This window comes from Gadus chalcogrammus, chromosome 22 (genome assembly GCF_026213295.1).
Source record: "Gadus chalcogrammus isolate NIFS_2021 chromosome 22, NIFS_Gcha_1.0, whole genome shotgun sequence".
NCBI classification, from domain to species: Eukaryota; Metazoa; Chordata; class Actinopteri; order Gadiformes; family Gadidae; genus Gadus; species Gadus chalcogrammus.
The window spans coordinates 2631940-2657696 of record NC_079433.1 but is presented as its reverse complement, the minus strand read 5'-3'; the positions used below and the strand labels follow the sequence as shown (position 1 = coordinate 2657696).

Genomic DNA, 25757 nt, shown 5'->3' with positions numbered 1-25757 from the left:
GCTTCTACCCTGACAGGGTGGTGGTGTTCTGGAGGAGAGACGGCCAGGAGCTCCATGAGCAGGTGGACCCCGGGGAGGTCCTCCCCAACCACGACGGGACCTTCCAGGTCAGCGTGGACCTCAACCTCAAGGCCGTCCCACAGGAGGACTGGGGGAGGTACGAGTGTGTGGTCCAGCTGAGAGGCATCGAGGAGATCTCCACCCCCCTGGACCCCGCCCTCATCAGGACCAACTGGGGTAAGACTGGTGTTGGAGGGGATGGAGGGGGGGAACACATGTCTCACCACCTCCACCTGACCTCATCACAACCACTGCCAGGTGTACCTGGACACTGCTGAAGCTACTGGGTAAACACACAGCTCTCAGGAGCAGCTCACTGCAGGAGAACATGGTGGATTGTGGGTAAATGACTTCTATGAATAGGGCTAGGCTCAGATCAGTTCCTGAGTGACCCTGAGCTCCAGAACAGATTCTAGAGGAATAGTTACACTGACGTTGTGTTAGTCGTGTGTGTTGCATCACATGACGTTGACATGTTGTTCAATAATGAAGGGATGAATGGGGGAGGGTCTCTGTCCAACATCTATTATTACACACCTGATTGTATTTGTTTGATGTACCTTCAGAGGATCAGAGTGGCCTCACCATCCCCATCATCATTGGGTTCGTTGTTCTCCTCCTCACTGCTGCTGCTGCTGTTGTTGGAGTCCTTCTGTACAAGAAGAGGAACGGTGAGAGGATCAAACTCTCCCGGAGGACAAACACCTGATCTCCACCTGCCCCTACTTCCTGGCCCCTTCCTCTGATTAGTAGTCTTCACCCACTGGTGGTCTGGTGGTAGAAACCTCTCCACCTCTGAATGATGAACCTCCTCCAATGTCCACAGTGACGGTGTGGCATTAAGGACAAAAAAGTATAACATGAGGATATTCACCACTGTTACAACGCTAATAATTCTCTTGATCCTTAGATTCAGACAAGCAACACAAACCAGTGATTAAAATTTGTTTTCATTGAAGTTCTGTTCTAGTGAATAACACCACTACCAACACAGAGACCTTGGTGACTGTCTAGCTCACTGGACTATACAGCTCTATAGATCTAGATACATCTAGCTCCCTGGACTATACAGCTCTATAGATCTAGATACATCTAGCTCACAGGACTATACAGCTCTATAGATCTAGATACATCTAGCTCACTGGACTATACAGCTCTATAGATCTAGATACATCTAGCTCACTGGACTATACAGCTCTATAGATCTAGATACATCTAGCTCACTGGACTATACAGCTCTATAGATCTAGATACATCTAGCTCCCTGGACTATACAGCTCTATAGATCTAGATACATCTAGCTCACAGGACTATACAGCTCTTTAGATCTAGATACATCTAGCTCACTGGACTATACAGCTCTGTAGATCTAGATACATCTAGCTCACTGAACTATACAGCTCTATAGATCTAGATACATCTAGCTCACTGGACTATACAGCTCTATAGATCTAGATACATCTAGCTCACTGGACTATACAGCTCTATAGATCTAGATACATCTAGCTCACTGGACTATACAGCTCTATAGATATAGATACATCTAGCTCACTGGACTATACAGCTCTATAGATCTAGATACATCTAGCTCACTGGACTATACAGCTCTATAGATCTAGATACATCTAGCTCACTGGACTATACAGCTCTATAGATCTAGATACATCTAGCTCACTGGACTATACAGCTCTATAGATCTAGATACATCTAGCTCACTGGACTATACAGCTCTATAGATCTAGATACATCTAGCTCACTGGACTATACAGCTCTATAGATCTAGATACATCTAGCTCACTGGACTATACAGCTCTATAGATCTAGATACATCTAGCTCACTGGACTATACAGCTCTATAGATATAGATACATCTAGCTCACTGGACTATACAGCTCTATAGATCTAGATACATCTAGCTCACTGGACTATACACCTCTATAGATATAGATACATCTAGCTCACTGGACTATACAGCTCTATAGATCTAGATACATCTAGCTCACTGGACTATACAGCTCTATAGATCTAGATACATCTAGCTCATGACTTCACCTCCTCCCATTCTGATACTTCCCAGGTTCTGACAGCAGCTCTGAGAACACTGAGGGGCAGAATCCGGCTCCTGAGGCCCGACCTCTGACCACAGTCAGTACTTTACCACTTTACAATACTTATTAAGAGTCATATGTTTACAGTTATATTTATTTGCAGCCTACTTTATCACAGCAATATTTTAACAGTACTTCACTCCACTAATAGATTAACATTAGCAGTCATATGTTAACAGTACATCGTCACAGTGATAATGTGTTTAATGTTTAATGCTGACTCGTGCTTCCTTGCTGTTTAGGTTCAAAGTTAAATCATGAAGAGGCTCCCTAAACAAGGTTGGAGTGGATCGCCGTTCATCGCAGTTATAATCGTTACTAACAGGCTTGGGACTTCAGCTAACTAAAGATGCTATATTTGCTGAATTAAATAACATTCATACTTAACTTTATTTTGATATCAACCATTAACCTGTAAGAATTGTAAATCAATAGATCGCTGTATTTGTAGGGCGCACTCACACTAGCCCTAAATCACCGTGCCCAAGTCCGCTTCACACCTGTACCGTGCTCAAGTCTAGATCGTTTGGCTAGTGTGAGCATGCCGACCGTACTCAAGTACAGTTCAAATCCGTGACCCGAGCACACTTCGGAGAGGTGTGCTCGGGTCACGGTACAGATGCTAATTGGCCGACATGCGCACACGCATGGCTACGCAACCTGAGCTGGATGACGTTTATTCCATGTCACCCTTCTTTCCCAATGAACAATAAAGATGACGACAGGCGGTTCACGAGTGGGTTCACGTTGGTGCGATAGGGAAGTTGAGTTTTTAAATCCCCTGTTCGTCACGGCATGTGCTTTTTTGGTTCACTGGAGAAGGCGGGGCTGCGCACGGAGTCTAGACATCTTTAGAATAATTTGCATACTCCCGAATGTTACAATTTTTTTATGAATGAAGACACCCATGCAAGAATAAGTTCATATCTGAGTGTAGGCTACAAACGCGATTAACTATATACAAGTGCAAAAAACCCAACATATTCTTTATTTTGATGAACACGCAAAAATCTTTATATTTCTTTCCCGACAAAAGCCTTGTAAGGACAGTTTCTCTGAGTCTCTCTCGTAGATCGCACCATCTTTGAACGTCCTATAATGCGACTGCACCTTCTCTAACATGAAAAGCAGCTCGGGGTTTTCACTTTCTCTCCAGTTTGAACTGCTCATGATCATATCACCCCCCCCCCCCCCCGGAGGACCTTTTCTTGTATTCGTAAATGTGTTTTTAACAAAGAATCTGGAATTACATTAAATATGTATGTATTTTTAATTATCCAAATGTAAAATCCCTGTACTCGTTTTCTCGGCTCTCATCAGATTACTTTGGATCCGACCAAGAGCAGTTCGTAGGCCTACTTTGTGTAGTGCAAGATGAATGTTTACAATGTTGTGCATTTTAAGTGTTTAGACAGGTATTGTGTTAGTGTGGCTTTTTAGCAGTTGGACTGCGTCATATTATTTTGTGTATTTTTTTTAATTATTTTGTTTTAGTGAGCAGGTTAACATGCTTGCTTTCAAACTGTATCTGCGCTAGCGTTCGCCATGTTGCGTCCTGCACTGCGCCGTTCAATTCCACCTACATTTTCTTTGTGTTATGCGTTTGTTGATGGCGGATGACCTACTGTTTTCTTTTTGTCTTAAACACTTGACAGGTATGGTGGTTGCAAAGAACGTATTGTTATTCAAACTGTATTTCGTAATTCTGTTTAATTATTTTGAGATTATTTTGGATCTCACCGAGAGAGGTGTTTGTTGATGGCGGATGATCAACTGTTGTTTTTTTTGTCTTAAACACTTGACAGAAACAATAAATGTCCAGTGCCAACGCCATGCAGTCCCCCATCGTCTGAGTTCGACACAACGCAGGCAAGGCCGCCTTAATGCACGGGCTTACCTGGGCTGAAGCGCTAGGGCCTACGACGATCAGGATCCAGTCACAACATTCCTAAAAGCTGTTGTGTGTTAAGCTGCACACTCAATAAAAGTTATTCAAATGTTAAAACGGTTTGTAAACCTAAGAAAAAGCTGTGATCCCAAGGAAACGGTGGATAAGAAGAGAGCCACCAGGATCAGTAGCCTAATAAAATTGGAGGAAAACTTTGAGACCCCATATGTGTAGTAGAGGTATTTGGGTATGGGGCAGAGGTCGATTCATGGGAAGGGACTTCGGGGTCGGTACCGTTTGCAGCAGGTCTAAACCATGGTCCATGGTCTCAACGAGTCGCGTTTTTATCACTGAGACAGAACGTGGACATTTAAGATGTCAATGGGTGGATTGTTTTTTAACACAAACGGCTCGTATAGACAGACAAGAGTCGTGGCTTTAAACACAGTGTGGCAACCCCGATCCAACAGGGGGGGTCGAAACATGCCAGCTCCGCGGACAGGTAGTCCGAGGGAGGTATGTGCCGTTCAGCGCGGCGGCGCATCAAGCGCACCCAGGCAATCACGGACATTGGGATCACCTGGGGGCGGGAGACGGCAGAGGCGAGCACGCACCAGACGGGAGAGACAGCCGAGTCGGAGAGACGCAGTAGGGGGAGAACGCACCAACCCGTACTAACGCCAATACGCTTCCCCCCAGGACTGAGCGCCGTCCACGCAGCCAGACAAGAGCCAGAGACGGACCCTTTTTACCCCATAAGAGGAAGAATTGTTGTTGTCTTTTGTTTGACCTTTCTTACATGTGAGGTGAACGAATAAAAACCGTTGACCCGCAATTCTGTTTGGAGCGTCTCCTATAAATTCCCAGCCTCAGACGATCGGGGTTGCCACAACAGTAACGTGTATTTGTGAAAGGCATGTTTTATTACGTTTTTATTAAGTTTGTTTGCATTCTATACAAAGTGAATGGAACTGTTTAAAGACAACGTGTATTTATGAAAGGCATGTTTTATTACGTCTTTATTAAGTTTGTTTGCATTCTACGCAAAGTGAATGGGGCGCTGTTTATTGTTTTCCCCCACGATGGCCACCATAGAACGAGCAGTGGGCGCGTTTGGCCGGTGCATGGGCGTGTTTGACACGAGCAATGGCATATGGCTCCGGCTGCAGATATACCTACCTGGCTGCTCCTTCAGCAGCAGACCACAAAATGGAGGCTCACTGCGCTCCCTTAAAGGGGTGTGGCACATCGACAGTGTTTGTGTATGAGTCCTTGCGTGTCGGTGTATGAGAGCGTGTGTGTGTGTGTGTGTGTGTGTGTGTGTGTGTGTGTGTGTGTGTGTGTGTGTGTGTGTGTGTGTATTTGTGTGTTGGTCAATTTGCGCTCATGAAGACAAACACAAAACCAATATTAATCCTGAAAGTAGAATACTTTAACTGGTCCACTTCAACCATTAGCACTTAAAGACATATTACTGTAGGCCTACTGCTAGACCATAGGAATGATATATTATTGACGGGGGTAGCGGTAGGATATATACTAGTTAGTCTGACACACATTTATATGAGCGATATAAGTTATGCTATTTGGACCAGGAAATAAAAATAATTTCACAGGATTTTAATGGTGTGTGTGTGTGTGTGTGTGTGTGTGTGTGTGTGTGTGTGTGTGTGTGTGTGTGTGTGTGTGTGTTTTGTCTGTCTGCATAAGACATCAGATATTAGGAGGACGCTAATGTTTCAGGTAGTTTCACTTGCCGTTCTCCGGCCCCTCCCTCTTCCTCCTTATCTTGTTCGCAGGTGTCCTGGTCAGTCCGTCCGATGTTGGAGACGGAGTCACGACTCTGTGGATAATCTCATCGAGCTGTACTTCTAAATACATATGAAGGCGTTAACAGGGCTGCTGCTGTTGGTCTTTGGTCGCGTTGTGTCCTCGGGTAAGACTGACTCAAGTTATTACTTTTCAAAACTCTCTTTCCAAAACGTTCGTTTGTGATACCTGAAGAGACGATGCTAAGCATCCCTAATTTGGTTGAAAAGCACTTGATTATCCTCACTAAATAAATCCAAATGATTATATTTTACTGTGAATATTTAAACTAATATAAGAACATTTATTTTAGGTTAAAAGTGTGAAAACGAAACCAACATTGGTTTGGGGACGTCGTTAATTGTGCAATCTATTATCAGAGACAAACATTCAACTTTAGTTTGGAGGGAATCCGAGGTCTATTTTGAATCTACTTTTAATCCTAATTATTATATTTACTGTTACACCTTTCCTGTTCCTTGGCTCTCAGACCGTAGTCGGGGAGCACAGGGGAGACGTTCCCTCCAGGGCCGATGTCCTTTTGGGGGTAGCTAGCCCCAGGCTAACGTTACTTAGCAGCCCAAAAACACAACCGGTGTAAGTACCATTTCGGCTCGGCTTCCAGATCGGCTCGGGGTCTTTCGTCTGCTGATTACGTTACACAATATCATTGGCTGTACGCTTGAATGGGCGTACATTGTGATTGGCTGTACGTCGGACAGATGTGATTGGCTGTTTTGTGCCGTAGCTCTGGCTGTAGTCATAGCAACCACGAGGCAAAAGCGAGCACATGTGTGAGCGCGAGTAGGTCTATGGCTGTTTCCCAAAGTGAAGGCTGCAGCCTTGCTAGGACGCGTCCTTGCTAGTCGCGTCCTATGGAGATGAGACTAGAGTGCTAGCTCGAGTGCTTCCTAGCTTTGTAACGTCGGACTTTGGGAACGACTTGGTAGTGTGGAAGTGCTTCCGCTTCCGCTTCTTAATACTGCGTGTCCGCTTGTAAACACATGTGCGCTTATGAATAAAACATGGCAGCAATCAAGCTGATCGATGTTTATTTGACTTTTGTCTGTTATGAATGCGGTCATGTCTCCTTTGCATGGAGCCTCTTTGGGGAAGTCACAAAAGCTTTGTTATGGTTGATCGAATTGTCTTTATTAAAAGGAAAATCCATTAAATTTTTATAAAACTAAGTGAAATTGTCTGAGAACTTAATTCATGCATCACATTTACAGTACGGTTGATTACTATTATTCAGGGGGAAAAAGACAAAGAAAGAGATGATAAACGTGTATTTATTTGGATATATTATTTAACTGATCTGATTCATTCATTCATATATGCCTACAATCTACCAGTGCTTTGAACACATCAGTATATCATATAAAATAAAATGATATACGTTCATTAAAAATTACAAACATTGCAAATGATCGGTTGTGCATTAATTTTACAACATTGGATAGTGGCACTATCCCTTCCACCGGTAAACAAATGTTTGTGCGCCACCCTAAGGCGCACAAAAGCCTCCGTTTGCTGGGCTGACCCTAAAAAAAACGATTCAACACAAACATAAATAGGCATACATAAATAATGTAATCTTGTGAGCGAGTAAATTGACATTGGTGACAGTGGTGTTTAACACCAGCTACGTCCATGCAAAATATAGCAACGTATCATTAAGTTGCAAAAACGTTTGAAAAGTGGCACAGGTCTTTAGGCTTGATTATTTGCATTAACATGATGAATCTATAAAAAGCAATACGGCACAAAATATTTCTGAAAACTAATATAACTTCACTTCATTTGAACGTGTACTGCTCTGCCATTTTCAAGAACCCGCCCAGTGAACGCAGAGGATTGTGGGTAGTTTTGGCTCGTCTAGGATGCAGCGATGCATCCTTGAAAAATCTCGGAATTCTCAAAAACAAAGGACGCAAAAATGGCGCGGCTTTCTAGTGTCCTCAACATTGGAACAGTGCTTGTCGGCGTTCTATGACGTAGCGTCCTTAAAAGGGCGGCCGTTGAGCATGCTTCCTTGACATTGGGAAACAGCCTATGTCTAGTTTCGGTTTGTGTTGCCAGATTGGGCATATGTCCTATTTTTCCAGCCTAACGTGATTCAAAGTAGCCAAATCGGGCTGAAAATGTGCCCAATCTGGCAACATGGACGGCTTATCTTAACGGCCAAGATGATTCCGAGGGATGTTTTGTTTTTAGAAGAAAACTATCCATACAGATAGGTTGGGAATGGCCTATGTTCAAAATGAAAGATCATTACAGGCTCTTTAATTTAAGCCATAAAAAACCTTATTGCTGTAGATAGCGTATTGTGTGACGTAATCAGCAGACGACGGACCCCGAGCCGATCTGGAAGCCGAGCCGATATGGTACTTACACCGGACTCGTTTAGTTCCTCCTACCAAGACTAAAGGCCTTTACACACCGGCGCCGCAGCCGCGTGTAAAAAACTCCGCCCCCATTATTCCGGATGTACTAGCCCACACCGGCGCCGACTAGCTGCGCGGCAGCGTTCCGCGTTGGCCGCCCAACTACTCTTCGAGCCAATGTTCTATTCCCTAGCGTCGCCGCCCCTGAAAAAGCGCTTTTTAAAAGCTGGTTCTTACATCCCGGGTCCCGTAGGCACCTCTATATCTACTAGGGGTGTAACGGTACACGTATTTGAACGGAACCGTCACGGTACAGGCACTTCGGTGCGGTTACAGAGGTGTACCGCGATACGTAAATGTGGCGTACATAGCGTTAATATGGCGAATGTAAAGGCTTGTTTTGCGGTGCGGAACTTAAAACTTGAAGTCGGAGTTCCCCCCGGACCGTTTAGCCTTATTAGGCTCGGCTCGTACGTGCGCGTACTCAGAGCAGTAGCAGAGCGCTATCGCGACTGTGCGTGGATTGATGGCTACTAGCGAACTGAGAGCGAACTGCATGGCGAGCGACAACAGAAAACCGGAGCTTGAAGATGCCTCCCTGTCATTTAAATCCCAAGTGTGGGAGAACTTTGGATTCCAGGTTAATTATCACAATGGGGAAAGACGAGTGGACAGGTCGAAAGCTGTGTGCAGACATTGTTCAACAGCGATCGCCTATGCAAATGGAAACACATCGAACATGCACACGCATTTCAAAGGCACCATCCAGGTGTTACTGTCACCGCTGCGAAAAGAAAAAAAGTTGTTCAAACCCAGCTCCCTACACTATTTAACCAACCCCTACACCTGTCTGGGAATTCAGAACGGGCAAATGCCATCACCAGGTCTATTGGTGTTTTCATTGCCTCCTTCTGCACACAATGTTGACAATTTAATCTTCCTAAAAAAAAAACTGAAAGTTGAATGAAGCTGAAACTGTTTGTTATTATTACTGTTAATATTTGAGCATTATTTTATTCATTTGAGAACCTTGTTGTTTGAAGCAGTATTTTTAAATACATAAACTGTTATTTAAGTTAAGGCTGCAGACAGTTGCACTTTTATTTAATGATTGATATTTATATTTATGAGAACTTCAGAGCTTTAGAGAGCTGCAGGAATATTTTCTTTAAACCCTTAAAGTTTACATACTCTTTGTTTACATACCAGCTTAAAGAGCCTAGACTGAGCATTAACACTGAATTTTATGATAGGGTTATTGGAGAATTGCAGCAGTATTTTTTTAATATTTGTTACACATTTTATTTGTATGTTTCATACTGACAGCTAAAACTGTTGTTTAATTCGTTACTAATTAAACTTATGTTCGTTCAGTCAAGCAATCAGTTTTTTCACCATAACTATGAACCGAACCATCCTGTACCGTACCGTGACTTCAAAACCGAGGTACGTACCGAACCGTGACTGTTGTGTACCGTTACACCCAGTGGTGGCTCCTGACAAATTTCTCAGGGGGGGCAATTGTTGCGATGATGGCTAAGATCCACGGTACAATCAGATTGTTTTCTGCTTACCTCATCAAACAGCTAAATGGCAACATCAGACATTGACTGCATGTTCTGTATGATTTTTTTGATACAGCTAAATCAAGTTCATAATGAATGTTAACATGCTTTTGGCTGATGAATGAACTATCCCACTGTGGTCATCTAAAGGTACATTTTCATCTACCATTTTGCCTCCTTAAATACCTCTGAAAGTTAAAAGAGACTGCTTTACAATAAATCACAATACTCTTTCTCCATCTGATATAATTTATTTTAAGTGCAGCAGTTGTGTTCTGATTAAACAAAAAAATGGATGTTAGCATAGCCTAGTAATTATAATATTTACAGTTCTCATCACATGTTTACAACTTGAAGACAGCATATATAAAAACGAGTGGCATAGCCTACTCATTGCAATATTTACAGTATTCCTAAAACAAGAATGATCCAAGGTGATAATCAAAACATTGGGTGCTATTTAACAAGAATTTACCCATAAGACACATGTACATTACAAAGCAAACAAAAAAATTGGCTAATGATATGCAATTAATACAGCTATTTCCAATTCAACATTTGAGTAGTGCAACAACACAACAACATTAAAACAACATTTCTCACTTGTATTGAAATTTTGCTCGTCTCTCTTTCAAAGCAGCAAAGTGATCAATGACCCTCTCATTAAAATCAGGCATGTTCCTGACTAGTTCCCTCTCCATGGAAAGCATGGCCACAGCATTGAGACGATCCTGTCCCATTGAGTTTCGCAGGAATGTCTTGATTCTCTTTAAGGTCGAGAAACACCTTTCAGCTTCAGCAGTTGTCATGGGAGTGGTTATGAGGATGTTCAACAGAGCCACAGTCTCAGATAGGGTCTCATGGAGGTTGTTCCTCTGTAGAACCTGGTAGAGTGCCAATGCACCACTGCAGCCCTTGAAATCTGGACTCTCGTAGATAAGGGGCAGTTGAGTCTTGAGCTTCGCCTTATTCAGCATGGGGTATGCCTTGGCAGTGGTGTTCAGAGCCTCATCAGGGAACATATGGCAGTACTGCTCAAACAGGTCTCCTTGTAGCAGCGTTGCACTCACAAGGTGGCTTGTGAAAGAGAACCTCTCGTTTGCATGGCCCAAGATGGTCTCACAGACCTGTCAAAATAAAGAGAGTATATCACAAATTGGAAGTACACTGAGTAAAAAACACTGCCACCATCCATCCGTGAATGCAACTGTAAATACAGAAGGGGTGATTTTTTAACACTAGGTTCCAGAGGCCTTAAAAAGGAGGTCTGCATGACTTTAGAATACAATAAAGTAAGGTATGCAATGAAGTGAAAGTGAGAGAAAAATATAACAAAAAGAAAATAAACAAACAAAACTACAAAATCATCTACCTCCTTAGACAGCCTCTGCTTGTCTTGCTCTCCCAAGGCCCTCCTTTTTCCTGTAGTTCCTGCTGCTACTTGCTGCTGCTCTGGAGATTGTTGTTTCGTCAGCTTGTATCGCAATGAAGCTGGCCGACTTCACCTCCTCCGTAATGCGTGCCCTAATGACAGCTGCCATGCAGTCGAGCAGCTCATTTTGGACCGTCTTGGATGTGCCTTTAAAGACGGTGGCCGTTTTTAAATGCTCCTCAAAAACTTCATCTAGGGATGCAATTAACTGTACCAATCCTCGAAAAATTCCGGGGTTTCTGGATCCCTCGCTCTCGTCTCGGCCGCGCAAGGCCAACTCGAATACACCGCAGAACTTAACACCGTCAATCAGGCGGCCCAGAATGTGGCGGTTTTTGCTCACCTCATCATTGTGCCGACGCAGTGCTAGCCTGTAGCCATCGTCCAACTGCGTAGCAATGTTGACGCTCCCAAACGCCGACAGTTTTAAGCAGCTGTCCATGTGGATCCTCGATGTTTCATGCTTTTTATTTTTTTCGGACAGATGATGCATATCTGTGAAACCTGTCGTAGTCCAAGGTGTTTCCGTGGTGCAGCCATCAGGGTGGATGAGGACGCAGGGGTAGCAGAAGAGTCCGTTGGCTACCTCGCATCCTGCTAGCCAGTTTTTCCTCTCGTACCAGCACCGCGAAAATCCCCTGGTGTACGACTTGCCTCCTTTCTTTGATATTTGTTTTATATTTAAATTTGGTTGGGGTGGTCCTAATTCTTTAACAGCCAATTTTTCCTGATTGCTTCGACGACTAAATGGTAATTCTCTAAATGAAATTATGGAGTTGCTCTGAGCTGTAATATTCGCCATGACGATCGTGAATGTGACTGCGGTGGCGGCGCAGGCACGTAACGTGATGAACCTATTAAAAGCCATAAAAGCACCACGTGACGTTCACTGTAGTCTACGTATGATATGACGGAATCACGTTAGTGCAAGCACTCCCGGAACCCATAGAGAATGCATTGCAGGGCTTGCAGTTTGAAAAAAAAAAAGCTTTTACATGAAAGTCAATGATGCCCCTTTCACACCGCCGCAAAATCGGGGCCGGTTCCGGGCCAGTTCGGAGCTAGGGCCAGGGCTTTGGTTTCACACCGCCAAAGAACCGGCTCCGGCCCCTAAAAACCGGTTCAACTCTGGCCCCACTTTAGAGCTGGGCTAGAACGAGAACCGCTTTTACGCAGGGGGCAGGGGGCGGGGTTATCCCAGGAAGACCAACGAAGGGCGGCATTTTTAAATCACCGAAGTGAACGATGGACGCTAAGACAAAATCTAGACACACGATCAATATCACATATTTGTTGGATCTGTTGAGTTTGGTTGCCTATGTATGCGCCCAAATCCAGGAACAAAACATGAACAGCTGCGGAGTGTTCCACCATTGTTCTTGTTGTTTGAAACTGCGAGGGTTGCTGGTAAAGCGGAGACGTAAGCAAACGTTTGCAGTGACGTCATGACGTTGCTCTCGCCGGCTCCGTGGCTGGCTCTCGCCGGTGTGAAACCAACCGGTTCTTAACTGGGGTAAGGCTGGAACCAGTTTGGAACTGGCCCTAGCACCAGCCCGGAACTGGCTCTCGGTTCTTTTTGGTGTGAAAGCGGCATGAGAGCGCTGGGGGCGATTTCCAGCCAGGCTGAAATCGCCCATAGCGCTCGGTTGGTATGGAACACAACTGCTCAGAGGAAAACTATCTTAATTTTTTACAAAATGTATTGGTTATCATCATTATCACAAAAAAATATATACATATTATATATTATAAAAAAAAAATATTAGGCATATTATCTTTTTTCTTTTCTTCTTTTTTTTTTGACTCAAGGAGGGCGGCGCCCTATCGCCCTCTATTGGCCGGCCGCCCCTTACACCCCTAATATCTACTCCTCACCACTGGATGTCGCCCTCTTTCGTTTGTGAGAAAACTATTCTGAGAGAATGGACGATGAGAGACTGGTCGTCGAGGTGGAAAAGTTTCTCGAATTATATGACCAAAGTTCCCGTCATTATAAAGACAACACCAAAAAGGACATTGCCTGGCGAGCCATAGCTCTGGAGAATGGCTCTTCAGGTGAGAAATCAACAATGGTGGACTAAGTACCCATAATGGGAAATGGGCCGGGCCTTTGATCGAGCGTTTTTATTTTTATCTTTATCATTGGTTTATTGGCCTAATCTGAGGAGAAATCTATGCCATAAAGAGAAATATTATAGGCCTTTATTACGCAGGTCTTCTCAATGCCGTGGAACACTCCGTTCACTTTGGTAGCTAGTCCGGTGACTTGTTAACTAACCCCAGTGTCTTCTGTTGCTAAGCGACGTCACCGTCTTTGCGGACAATTTATTATTGCTCTGCTGATCAACACTACGAATAATAATAATACATTTAATTTAGAGGCGCCTTTCAAGTAGGGCTGGGCGATATATCGAATATATGCGATGTATCGCGAGATGTTCTCCAGGGGATGTATAAAATGCCCATATCGCGAACATCGAATATAAATTGGGACGCAATGTTTCTTTTTGCCGCCGCCGGCATACTCGTTGTGCTTTCACGCGACGGGGCGACAAGATCTCATACAAAGTGAACGTAGAGACGCGTATCTGCCAATCAGCGTTCAACAGCGTGGCCACTGAGTGACATGTGTAACGTAACAGCCAACCAGCGTTCAACCGTCAAACTCGGTGCAGTGCAGTCCGGGGTGAACTGCAGCACGGAGGAGAAAGTGATTGTTGCCGTTTGCGACTCCCGGAGCTCTATATATAATAATATATAATATAATATAATATAATTGGTTATATAATATCACGGATAAAAGCTCTGTGCGCATCCTGATGGCCGTAGCGTGGGGAGCTCTCATAGGGATTGGGCTTCTCGGGTTTTTTTAACGCACAGCGTTCCCTTCTCTCGCTATTTCCGGTGGCTCTCTAAACTCACTCCCCCCGCCCATTGCGAGTCCACGAGATTCTCATGGACGCGCGTGTGTGACGTAGTCTGGAAGGCGCGCTGCTGTAGGTGCGTGTACCTCCGACCGGTGAGTGAGAACAGCCAGAAAGAGAAAAAAGGATGGAAACTGAGGATTTGGTTTCGAAAAAGAATAGCACTGGATCCTTCGTCTGGCAGTGTATATATAATAATTATTATTCAAACTGTTAATAAATAATTAACGGTTTGAATAAATGCTGTGTTGGTAAATCTAACTTGCTGTGATTTTCCTTTTCTTATGTGCAAGTTCTAAATTGTTCCAATAGAAAGCACTGATGAGTTTAAACAATATGTTGTTTCATGTAATCTACATGCAGACTTATGTTTCAGTAATACTAGAATTATTACTGACGTAACATTATGCCAGACATGGTTGAATCGAGCATTTATGATGTGCTCTAGAGGAGATTCAAAATATATCGAGATATATATCGTGTATCGAGATATAGTAAAAAAATATCGAGATATTCATTTTGGCCCATATCGCCCAGCCCTACTTTCAAGGCACCTAAGGTCACCTTACAGAGCATAAAGTCATCATAAATCTTTTAAAAATAAGACATTGTGAAAAAATGATGAATGAATGCTGGTAACGAATAAATTGTAAAAAGGCTCACCATGTAAAGTTATTTTTTTAGTTTTGGCAAGTAGCCGTGTTATAAGCGGGATCATGTATAGAACGTCGCCGGTCATTTTAGAAAATAAGCCCCTTCAGGGCGAAGCAAGACGCATTCGCTGCGCGTCGGTGTACTGTTCGCCCTGTCTTCGGATCTGCACGAACCACACAGGTCCCCAAAATGTATGATAAAAAAGCGACTTGCGCCAAAAAGCGCGCCGTTTGCATGTCTGAACACCAGCTACGTCCATGCAAAATATAGCAACGTATCATTAAGTTGCAAAAACGTTTGAAAAGTGGCACAGGTCTTTAGGCTTTTTTTTTTTTTTATATATTTTTTTTATTTTACATAATGAACAACAAAGATAACAAACAGGAACAGCAACAAAAACAACAACAGCAACAAAAACAAAAACAAAACAAAGACAAGGTCTTTAGGCTTGATTATTTGCATTAACATGATGAATCTATAAAAAGCAATACGGCACAAAATCTTTCTGAAAACTAATATAACTTCACTTCATTTGAACGTGTACTGCTCTGCCATTTCCGAGAACCCGCCCAGTGAACGCAGAGGATTGTGGGTAGTTTTGGCTTGTCTAGGATGCAGCGATGCATCCTTGAAAAATCTCGGAATTCTCAAAAACAAAGGACGCAAAAATGGCGCGGCTTTCGAGTGTCCTCAACATTGGAACAGTGCTTGTCGGCGTTCTATGACGTAGCGTCCTTAAAAGGGCGGCCGTTGAGCATGCTTCCTTGACATTGGGAAACAGCCCAGGTCAGCAGTCAATCAATCAAAGGTGCCGTGTTCCAATACCCGTACTGTCCGTACTTACTAGCCAAAATTTGAGTACGGAGTACGTTCCAATTCAGATCCGGCGAAAAGAAGTATACTTCAAGGACCCGGATGCCGTACTCAAAACGGGCTAATCGTGAAGTGTGGATCGAAGGGATCGAAGGACACTCTCCGTACTCAACGGCAGCCATCTTAGCTACGTAGCGGAAGAGGCAGACCCAGGCTGAGCCAAAGTCGGCGCATTTTCCACTTCCACATAGCCTGCATTAATAGAGTCATTTTGTCGTTTTTATAGCTTTTTATAGCTGCTAGGCGTAAAGAGTTCACCGTTCAAAGCGGGATGTTTATTGCGGGGGAGGAGCCACGGCGGCAGTCGTGATCGTCATTTCCGGTAAGTGCACCACAGAGTACTCGATTTGGAACAGCACTCGCATCTGAAAAATTAGCGTACTCAAGTGAGTATGGATAGTGCAGATAGTGTACTTCCTTTGAGTATACTCATGGAAGTACGGGTATTGGAACACGGCCGGGTCTCAGAGGGTCGGCAACATGGACGACGAGAGACTCATTGTCGAAGTTCAGCAACATGAAGTCATTTATGTACCAAATCATCCTTTTTATAAGGAAAATGTCAGAAAGGACAAAGCGTGGCATTTAATTGCAATAGTTTTGGGAGTGGAAGGTGAGTACATTAGGTTTAGGATTATCGCGTGATCTCGTGATCTCGCGTGAATACGGCTGGCTCGCAAGGCAGCTCTACGCTGCCGTTATGCGCCCGGTAGGAATGGACGCAGGGCAGAGGACGCGGCCGTTCCGCGGCGCAGCCGTTCCGTGGCACGTACGCGTCCGGTGGGATCCCGGTGTAACTAGCCAAGTTTACATGGACACATCTGTTCCGCATAGATTTCTATGCGGAACAGAAAATGATCATGTCCTCATTCGGAATACAATTATCTGTTATATATATATATATATATATATATATATATATATATATATATATATATATATATATATATATATTAATGCATTTGCCTAGGGGTAGCCTTCTAATATATCTAAATCCTATTAGATATTGGCAGTGATGGGGTGGCTGGGAAATGTAGGCTACTACTTACATTTACTGCTTAAAAATAGGCCCATCACATGTTGAATATAGCTGTTGAATTAGGTAGAGCAGGCAAAACAGCACAATTTATTTGATTTCAATTAAACATTAGTTTACCTGTTTGAACTATACATTTTTTTTTGTACTTCATCTTCATTTGCTGCCATGTCCTCTTGGGGCAACTCGGGGTTGAGTAAATTGACACACACAATTTACATATTGAATAAGGGATATTAAACGTTCCTTTTTTTTTATTTTATTTTACTCACGCATTGACAGCTATTTCCTGCCGAGCTCTCTCTCACGCTCTCGCTGCCGTGGGAGCAGTTACCCATTTGTTAAAATGGGTAACTGCTCGGCATACGCGTTCATTAGAATTTCCAATTCCGTGGGGGAAAAGTAAGTGGATCTACGCTTTTGGTCCATGTTTGATCATGTTATCAGAGATCCATTGATGATGGCTCTTCATAGTCAACAGGCACGCCCTCAACCCAGAGTGAACATACTCAGAGTTGATTAACCCAACGCTGATCACCTGTTCTGAAACCGAAAACCCAGAGTTTCTTTTCAACCCTGAACTCTGAGTCAACCAACTCAGAGCACAGGATTAAACTCAGAGTATGTTAAACCAGCTACCTGAAACAGGCCTCAGTTGTGTTCAAACTAAAGGCTCCTACATTACCTGGACGGCCAGGGGGCAGAGCCATGGGATAGGGGATAGGGGGCGGGGCCAAAGGACAGGGGGAGGGGCCATGGGCCTTTCTGTCTAGAGGGATGAACAGTATTAACCTGTCTGTCGTAACCTGTCTGTATGTCTATAGTGATGTACAGCTACCTGTCTGTCTGTCTGTCTACAGTGATGTACCGTATTAATCTGTCTGTCTGTCTGTCTGTCTGTCTGTCTGTCTGTCTGTCTACAGTGATGTACTGTATTAACCTGTCTGTCTTTCTGTCTGTCTGCAGTGATGTACCGTATTAACCTGTCTGTCTGTCTGCAGTGATGTACCGTATTAACCTGTCTGTCTTTCTGTCTGTCTGCAGTGATTCACTCTCTGCATTATGTCTACACGGCGTCGTCTGGACTCTCAACCTTCCCAGAGTTTGTTGTTGTTGGGATGGTGGATGGAGTTCAGTTGCTTCACTATGACAGCAACAGTAAGAGAATAGTCCTCAAACAGGACTGGGTGGAGCAGGTCACCAGAGATAACCCAGACTACCTGGAGAGGAGCAATGGACTCTCTCGGGGTTCCCAGCAGGCCTTCAAAGCCAACATTGGGATTCTGAAGCAGCGCTTTAACCAGACAGGAGGTAAGTTTATATCTACTGTCTGACCTCTCACATGGAGATATCCATCATTCAACCCCAGGATAAAGATTCACCATACTCCTAAACACACACACACACACACACACACACACACACACACACACACACACACACACACACACACACACACACACACACACACACACACACACACACACACACACACACACACACAGGGCCTCAGCAGCAGCAGGACTCAGGGCTGAGAAAGAAAAGAATCAAAGTTTAGACATTGGATGAACGGAGCAGAAGAAGAGTCACACGGTGAACACTGAGTACTGCTACACTGAATACAGTGTATTATTAGTGTAGTAGTACTCAGTGTAGTAGTACTCAGTGTAGCAGTACTCAGTGTAGCAGTACTCAGTGCAGCAGTACTCAGTGTAGTAGTATTTGTATGTAGGGTAGTGTAGGGGTGTGTTCTGAAGAGGCTCCGTGTCAAACGGCCCGCGGGTCACCTGAGGCAGAGGCACACCGTCCAAAGACTCTGGCTGCTCTTATTCTCTGGTTTCATTTATTGATCATAATGAGTTATCTTATAGTAATGCTCACATGGTTTGTGTTGTGACGTCTGTGTGTATTTAACATTAATGAAGAATCAATTACATCTTCTCTCTCTCTCTCTCTCTCTCTCTCTCTCTCTCTCTCTCTCTCTCTCTCTCTCTCTCTCTCTCTCTCTCTCTCTCTCTCTCTCTCTCTCTCTCTCTCTCTCTCTCTCTCTCTCTCTCTCTCTCTCTCTCTCTCTCTCTCTCTCTCTCAGGTGCCCACATGTTTCAGGAGATGTATGGTTGTGAGTGGGATGATGAGGATGATTATACTGATGGTTATGATCAGTTTGGTTATGATGGAGAGGACTTCATATCGTTGGACCTGGAGACCCTGACCTGGGTCGCTCCAGTACGTCAGGCTGTCATCACCAAACGGAGATTGGATCAGGATAGAGGTTATAATCAACAGCAGAAGCACTACCTCACCAAGGAGTGTGTTGATTGGCTGAAGAAGTACCTGTCCTATGGGAAGAGCACTCTGCAGAGAACAGGTAGAGTCACATGACCTGGTGCTGGGCGTCGACAGACTCATGTCTCTGTTCTCTCTCCCTCTCCCCCCTCCCCTCTCACTTTCTCCCTCCCCCCCTCTCTCTCCCCCCTCTCCCTCTCTCCGCCTCCTCTCCCTCTCTCTCTCTCTCCCCCCTCTCTCTCTCCCCCCCCCATCTCTATCTCTCCCTCTCCCCTACCTCTGAGGACGTGAGTCTCTGGGTCTTTGTCCTATCGATCTGTATCTCTCTCCTCACCTGCTTCTCCTCACCTCTCTCTCTCCACATGTTTTTCTACCTTTCCCTCTCTCACACATATATCGAAATGTATCAAGATCCCTCTCTCTCCCCCCCCTCTCTTTCTCTCTCTCTCTTGCTCTCTCTCTCCCTCTCTCTCGGAGACGCAACTCAGAGCTTTATGGAAGATTATGAAACACAGAATATATTACATGACAAGAAAGTAAAGTGTTCTCTCTCTCTCTCTCTCTCTCTCTCTCTCTCTCTCTCTCTCTCTCTCTCTCTCTCTCTCTCTCTCTCTCTCTCTCTCTCTCTCTCTCTCTCTCTCTCTCTCTCTCTCTCTCTCTCTCTCTCTCTCTCTCTCTCTCTCTCTCTCTCTCCCCTCCTCTCTCTCTCTCCCCTCCCCCCCCCCCCCCCCCTCTCTCTCTCTCCAGAGCGTCCGCGGGTGTCTCTGCTCCAGAGGAGCCCCTCCTCCCCAGTGGTGTGCCATGCTACAGGCTTCTACCCTGACAGGGTGGTGGTGTTCTGGAGGAGAGACGGCCAGGAGCTCCATGAGCAGGTGGACCCCGGGGAGGTCCTCCCCAACCACGACGGGACCTTCCAGGTCAGCGTGGACCTCAACCTCACGGCCGTCCCACAGGAGGACTGGGGGAGGTACGAGTGTGTGGTCCAGCTGAGAGGCATCGAGGACATCTCCACCCCCCTGGACCCCGCCCTCATCAGGACCAACTGGGGTAAGACTGGTGTTGGAGGGGATGGAGGTGGGGAACACATGTCTCACCACCTCCACCTGACCTCATCACAACCACTGCCAGGTGTACCTGGACACTGCTGAAGCTACTGGGTAAACACACAGCTCTCAGGAGTAGCTCACTGCAGCAGAACAGGGTGGATTGTGGGTAAATGAGTTCTATGAATAGGGCTAGGCTCAGATCAGTTCCTGAGTGACCCTGAGCTCCAGAACAGATTCTAGAGGAATAGTTACACTGACGTTGTGTTAGTTGTGTGTGTAGCATCACGTGACCGTTGACATGTGGTCCAATGATGGAGGGATGGATGGGAGAGGGTCTCTGTCCAACATCTATTATTACACACCTGATTTTATTTTTTTGATTTACCTTCAAGGCGAGAGTGGCCTCACCATCCCCATCATCATTGGGTCGCTTGTTCTCCTCCTCGCTGCTGCTGCTGTTGTTGGAGTCCTTCTGTACAAGAAGAGAAACGGTGAGTGGATCAAACTCTCCAGGAGGACTGAGACTTGAACTCCACATGCTCCTACTTCCTGTCCACTTCCTAGACTCTGATTGGTTTTCTTCACACACGGGTGGTCTGGTGGTAGAAACCTCCCCACCTCTGAATGATGAACCTTCTCCAATGAGATGTTGTGGCATTAAGAACATCAATGTATAATAACATGAGGACATGAGGATATTCACCATTGTTACAACACTAATCATTTCTCTTGATCCTTAGATTCAGAGAAGCGACCCAAACTAGTTGGTGAGTAAATTGTGTTTTTACTGCAGTTTGTTTCTTATGATCAACACCACTACCAATCGAGACCTTTGTGACTTGTCTAGCTCACTGTCTCTACAGCTCTATATATCTAGATACATCTAGCTCACTGTCTCTACAGCTCTGTAGATCTTGAAACATCTAGCTCATTGTCTATACAGCTCTATAGATGTAGAAACATCTAGCTCACTGGACTATGCAGCTCTATAGATCTAGATACATCTAGCTCACTGGACTATGCAGCTCTATAGATCTAGATACATCTAGCTCACTGGACTATGCAGCTCTATAGATCTAGATAGCTCACTGGACTATACAGCTCTATAGATCTAGATACATCTAGCTCACTGGACTATACAGCTCTATAGATCTAGATACATCTAGCTCACTGGACTATACAGCTCTATAGATCTAGATACATCTAGCTCACTGGACTATACAGCTCTATAGATCTAGATACATCTAGCTCACTGGACTATACAGCTCTATAGATCTAGATACATCTAGCTCACTGGACTATACAGCTCTATAGATATTGATACATCTTGCTCACTGGGCTATACAGCTCTATAGATCTAGATACATCTTGCTCACTGGACTATACAGCTCTATAGATCTAGATACATCTAGCTCACTGGACTATACAGCTCTATAGATCTAGATACATCTTGCTCACTGGGCTATACAGCTCTATAGATCTAGATACATCTTGCTCACTGGACTATACAGCTCTATAGATCTAGATACATCTTGCTCACTGGGCAATGCAGGTTGTGGCAACCCACCTCCTAGAGTGAACCACCTCCTCCCCAACCAGGACACAACATAGCTGGCAAAAAAAACAAAAGGCATGTTTAATCCTAAATTAAACTAAGTCTCATATGGAAAATAATACAACAACGAAATAACGTGGGAGGAATCGACCGTCCTGTCCCAAGTGGGAGGAATCCCGTCACCCACGAGGACCGGTCTCTCCGTGCAGGAGCCACATGGCTGGGAGAGCCCCGAATGAGTGGAGAAGCAGGCTGTTGAAGCCCTGCTTCTCCACTTGTTCCTCAGGTGCTCTGCATTTCCTTAATTGGCCCGGGCCGGGTTGCCACAAGCTCTGTAGATCTAGATACATCTAGCTCAGTCATGACTTCACCTCCTCCCAATCTGCTATATCCCAGGTTCTGACACCAGCTCTGTGAACACTGAGGGGCAGAATCCGGCTCCTGAGGCCCAACCTCTGACCACAGTCAGTACTTTACCACTTTACAATACTTATTCAGAGTCATACGTTTGCAGTTATAATTTTTTAGCAACCTACTTTATCACAGTAATGGTAATACTTAATATTACTTACTTAGATTAAAAGTCATATGTTACCAGTACTTCATCACAGTAATATATTAATAAAGTAAATCCTCACAGTGAGTGAGTGGTGTTTAATGTTTAATGCTGACTTGTGCTTCCTTGCTGTTTAGGGTTAAAGTTAAATCATGAAGAGGCTTCTCACGTTCATCTTCCTAAAGCAGGATGGAGTAGATCGATGTTCATTTCTAATGCTCACAATCAGTTTTGGGACTTCAGCTAACTAAAGATGCTATATTTGCTTAATTACATTAACATTCATACTTTATTTTGATAAAAAACATAAATCCGTAAGAAGTGTAAATCAATTAGATCTCTGTATTTTTGATCGATGGATTAAGGCGAGACACGGCAGGCAAAATTATCGATTTTTCAGTCACTGGTCAATTTTGATATTTTGGGCTATTTTGCACGATTAACATGTAATGTTTCACACAAAAGAAAAAAAGAAAAAGTCAAAATAAAACATTTAGGTGTTTGTTTTATTATAGTTTGTCAACTTGCGCCTCTGAATTTTACAGAAGATTCACCAAAAGTTTGCTTTATTACGCACCGTTTCAAATTACAGCCGGTCTCTGTCATATGTGTTCCGTGGTATCATTGGAAAGCACTCGATCTGCTGCACAACATAAAACTGATATCTGATTGGCTGGACTCGATTTCCGACTGGACGATTGGTTCGAATGTATCACGTGGTATGCTCTCAAGCTTCCTGGTTAGCTTTTGCCATAAGAATCTTTAAAGGCCGTTTTCTCAAAATGAGTTTTTCCTTACACGCCAAGCAAGGAATCTCCACTTCTGTAGCACCAAACTTTAGAATCTTATTCTCAGCTACTATATGAAGATTTTTACAGTGGGATTTGTTGATATATCATTCTTGGCCTGATTTACATGACATTTTATGCATAAAAATAGGGCGGCAATACATTTTTTTAAGGCATTGGCAGTATTTTCTGATTAACTGGATAACGAAAGGAGATATCCATAATCCCCTTTGTAAATATGGTTCTACTTAATATAGTAACAACATGAAAAAATAATTTTGAGCCTGGCTTTTTCCAATGGTCCGATTCTTTGTTTCAAAATGTATGCACATTTGCGCATATTTTATTAGATATAGCCTAATTAGCATATCTTAACATACAATTACAGAAAACTTCCAATGCATTTTCTTCTTCTAATCATGTGGCTAATCAACCGGTAAAGTTTCATAAAGATATCTGTAAAATCCTATTCACCTGCCATGTCTCGCCTTAATCCTGCAATCTTTCACTGAAACCATGGCAACATGACCCCGCCATGATGGCCATTTCGTTTTGGTTCTAACTGCTGAATCTTTTAAACTTTTAAATGATGTTATTGTCAAGTCATATTTAAGTTTCAAATAATGTTTAAAGATTCTGAATCAAGGTTTGGGAAAGTGAGATTCTGTCAAGTTTGAATACAATAATCGTTGAATGTTCTGCTACAGAATTGCATTGCTACATAGGCTAGCACAATCGAGCTCGGCTGCTTTAGCTTTAATGCTCTTTGTTGTGTTTTCTGTGTTCTTTGGGGAATTGGATCATATATACTTTGGTTATTCTGTCAATAAATTACATAAAAATTGTTCTGCCTACATACATTTTATATACTTATTGCTAAATTAGGTTTACCTATTTTGTTTAGAGCAGGGGTTCTCAAAGTTTTGACAACTGAGGGCCAATTCAGGAACCCAACATTTGACTGAGGGCCGCCAAAGGAAAAAAAATATTGGCGGGAAATGCCGTCAGCATCCCAGTGGTGAAAAAAAACATTGCACCGTGGACCTCCGGGAATGAGATCAAGTGAGGTCTAAATCAGGAAACTGAGGTTCAGCCTTTCTAAGTAATGTACAGTCGGATTAAAACTATCAAATGTAAAAGGATTTAATTGAAAGCTAGAGAGAGTCGACTTTTCTCTTTATATTTATTTATATTTGTTTAAATTAATATTGGTATATTAATAAAAATAAAGTGGGGAAATTTAAAAAAACTGCTTTTTGGCAACAACGGAGAATGGCTGTAGATCAGCCGCAATGAAAACGCCAATAAACTTGGTTATGGCATTTGCATTTCTGAATTGCCAGACAGTGGTTGTTGAAATAGTGTTGTGAGCTGGGTTTGCACAGCTCGTTTCTTTTTCCACAGCAACAGTGATAGTAACACCTCGATGGTGCCTTTTCAAATGCGTGTGCTAGGGATGTGCATTTCTGGCAAAAATACTATTTGATAGTATCCGACAGTATTCAAATAATATTAGAAAATCGCTCAATCCAGAACCCCCCCACGCACGCACGCTCCTTGGATACACGCACACAGAATGACACAGGGAGCGGCTTTTATGATTTGTGTGAAATCAATCTGTTTATTTCAACAACTGCGCCATCAACATTCAACATCGAAATTATTTCAACGTGGGCTTAGGCAGATGGACCTACATGCGCCGAAAACGGATCACTATTCATTTATTCAACTGAACACAGCCTGCATGACGGTGAACTAGAGACGTCAGAAATATAACTTCACACAATGGGTCTTTTTACAATTTATTTGTTACCAGCATTCGTAGTGTTGATCCGCAGAGAAATAGTCCGCCGAAGACGTTGACGTTGCTTAGCAACCGAGGACGATATTCACCAAAAAGTCAACGGAGCGTTCAACAGCTTTGAGAAGAGCCGTGTAATAAATAACGATAGTCCCATTAATTATTCGATATTCTACGTGACTTAGACTATTTGACTATTAGACGATCGTTGCCCGCTATGTACGCCACTTTTATGTACCGGGGTACACCTCTGTAACCGCTCCGTACCGTACCGCCTGTACCGTGACGGTTCGCTACAAATACGTGTACCGTTACACCCCTAGTTGTAATGAACTGTATTGTATATGTTAATAAACCTTTGACCCTGGCTTTAACTTTCAATTCAGTTTTTTATTGAAGTCAGATCGTATTTTATTGTGTACTATAGGTGAGATTATCGTGTTGTGTACTGAAAGTCAGGTTGTTTCATTGTGTTGTGTACTAAAGTGAGATCATCGTTGTGTTGTGTACTAAAGTGAGAACATACACACACACACACACAGACACACTCTCGCAACCCTGACTGGAAACGGAATTCCTATATTTTCTACATTATTATTTTTTTTAAATAGTCTGGCCGAGCCCCTTGCACACCTTGGCCCCGAGGCTGCGGCGTAGGGTAGCCTGTGTGTCAATCAGTCTGCACACACACACACACACACACGCACACACGCACACGCACGCACGCGCACACACACACGCACACACACACGCACGCACAGCCACACGCACAGCCACACGTACACACTCACACCATACTTGCCAACCCCTCCCGATTTTCCCGGGAGACTCCCGATATTCACTATCCTCTCCCGTTTTCTTCCCGCGGTTAAAAATCTCCCGCAATTCTCCTGATTTCTGACAAGATTTCATGTCTCCCTTTCCCCCCACTTTCGTTATCATCACCACAACCTGTTCTTCGGAAAAGGATGTTGGTTGAGCGAGCCCGC

The 25757-nt window shown here is 43.8% G+C and overlaps 2 protein-coding genes across 2 annotated transcripts in view; both read left to right on the top strand.

Annotated features, from left to right (window-relative positions):
* Positions 1-3823, top strand: part of LOC130375623 (major histocompatibility complex class I-related gene protein-like) — a 37988-nt gene extending 34165 nt beyond the window's left edge. Inside the window, exons 5-7 of the mRNA XM_056582664.1 lie at positions 627-731; positions 2138-2205; positions 2411-3823. Of these exons, the coding sequence (XP_056438639.1) occupies positions 627-731; positions 2138-2205; positions 2411-2422 (185 nt within the window). The 3' untranslated portion in view covers positions 2423-3823. The remainder of the gene's footprint in view (positions 1-626; positions 732-2137; positions 2206-2410) is intronic.
* Positions 3824-5848: 2025 nt separating this feature from the next.
* Positions 5849-24674, top strand: LOC130375624 (H-2 class I histocompatibility antigen, Q9 alpha chain-like). Its single transcript, XM_056582665.1, has 8 exons — positions 5849-5992; positions 17781-18047; positions 18826-19104; positions 19770-20069; positions 20461-20559; positions 20809-20835; positions 22020-22087; positions 22317-24674. The coding sequence occupies exons 1-8, from the start codon at positions 5938-5940 to the stop codon at positions 22320-22322; spliced, it is 1101 nt and encodes a 366-aa protein (XP_056438640.1). The 5' UTR covers positions 5849-5937; the 3' UTR covers positions 22323-24674.
* The last annotated feature ends 1083 nt before the right edge of the window (positions 24675-25757 follow it).

Bases quoted from the DNA above. Each gene is read 5' to 3' on its own strand.
- LOC130375624 (XM_056582665.1), top strand. From the start codon at position 5,938: ATGAAGGCGTTAACAGGGCTGCTGCTGTTGGTCTTTGGTCGCGTTGTG. The intron at 5,993-17,780 runs GTAAGACTGACT...GTCTGTCTGCAG, and splicing joins TGGTCGCGTTGTGTCCTCGG to TGATTCACTCTCTGCATTAT. The intron at 20,560-20,808 runs GTGAGTGGATCA...CTTGATCCTTAG, and splicing joins TCTGTACAAGAAGAGAAACG to ATTCAGAGAAGCGACCCAAA.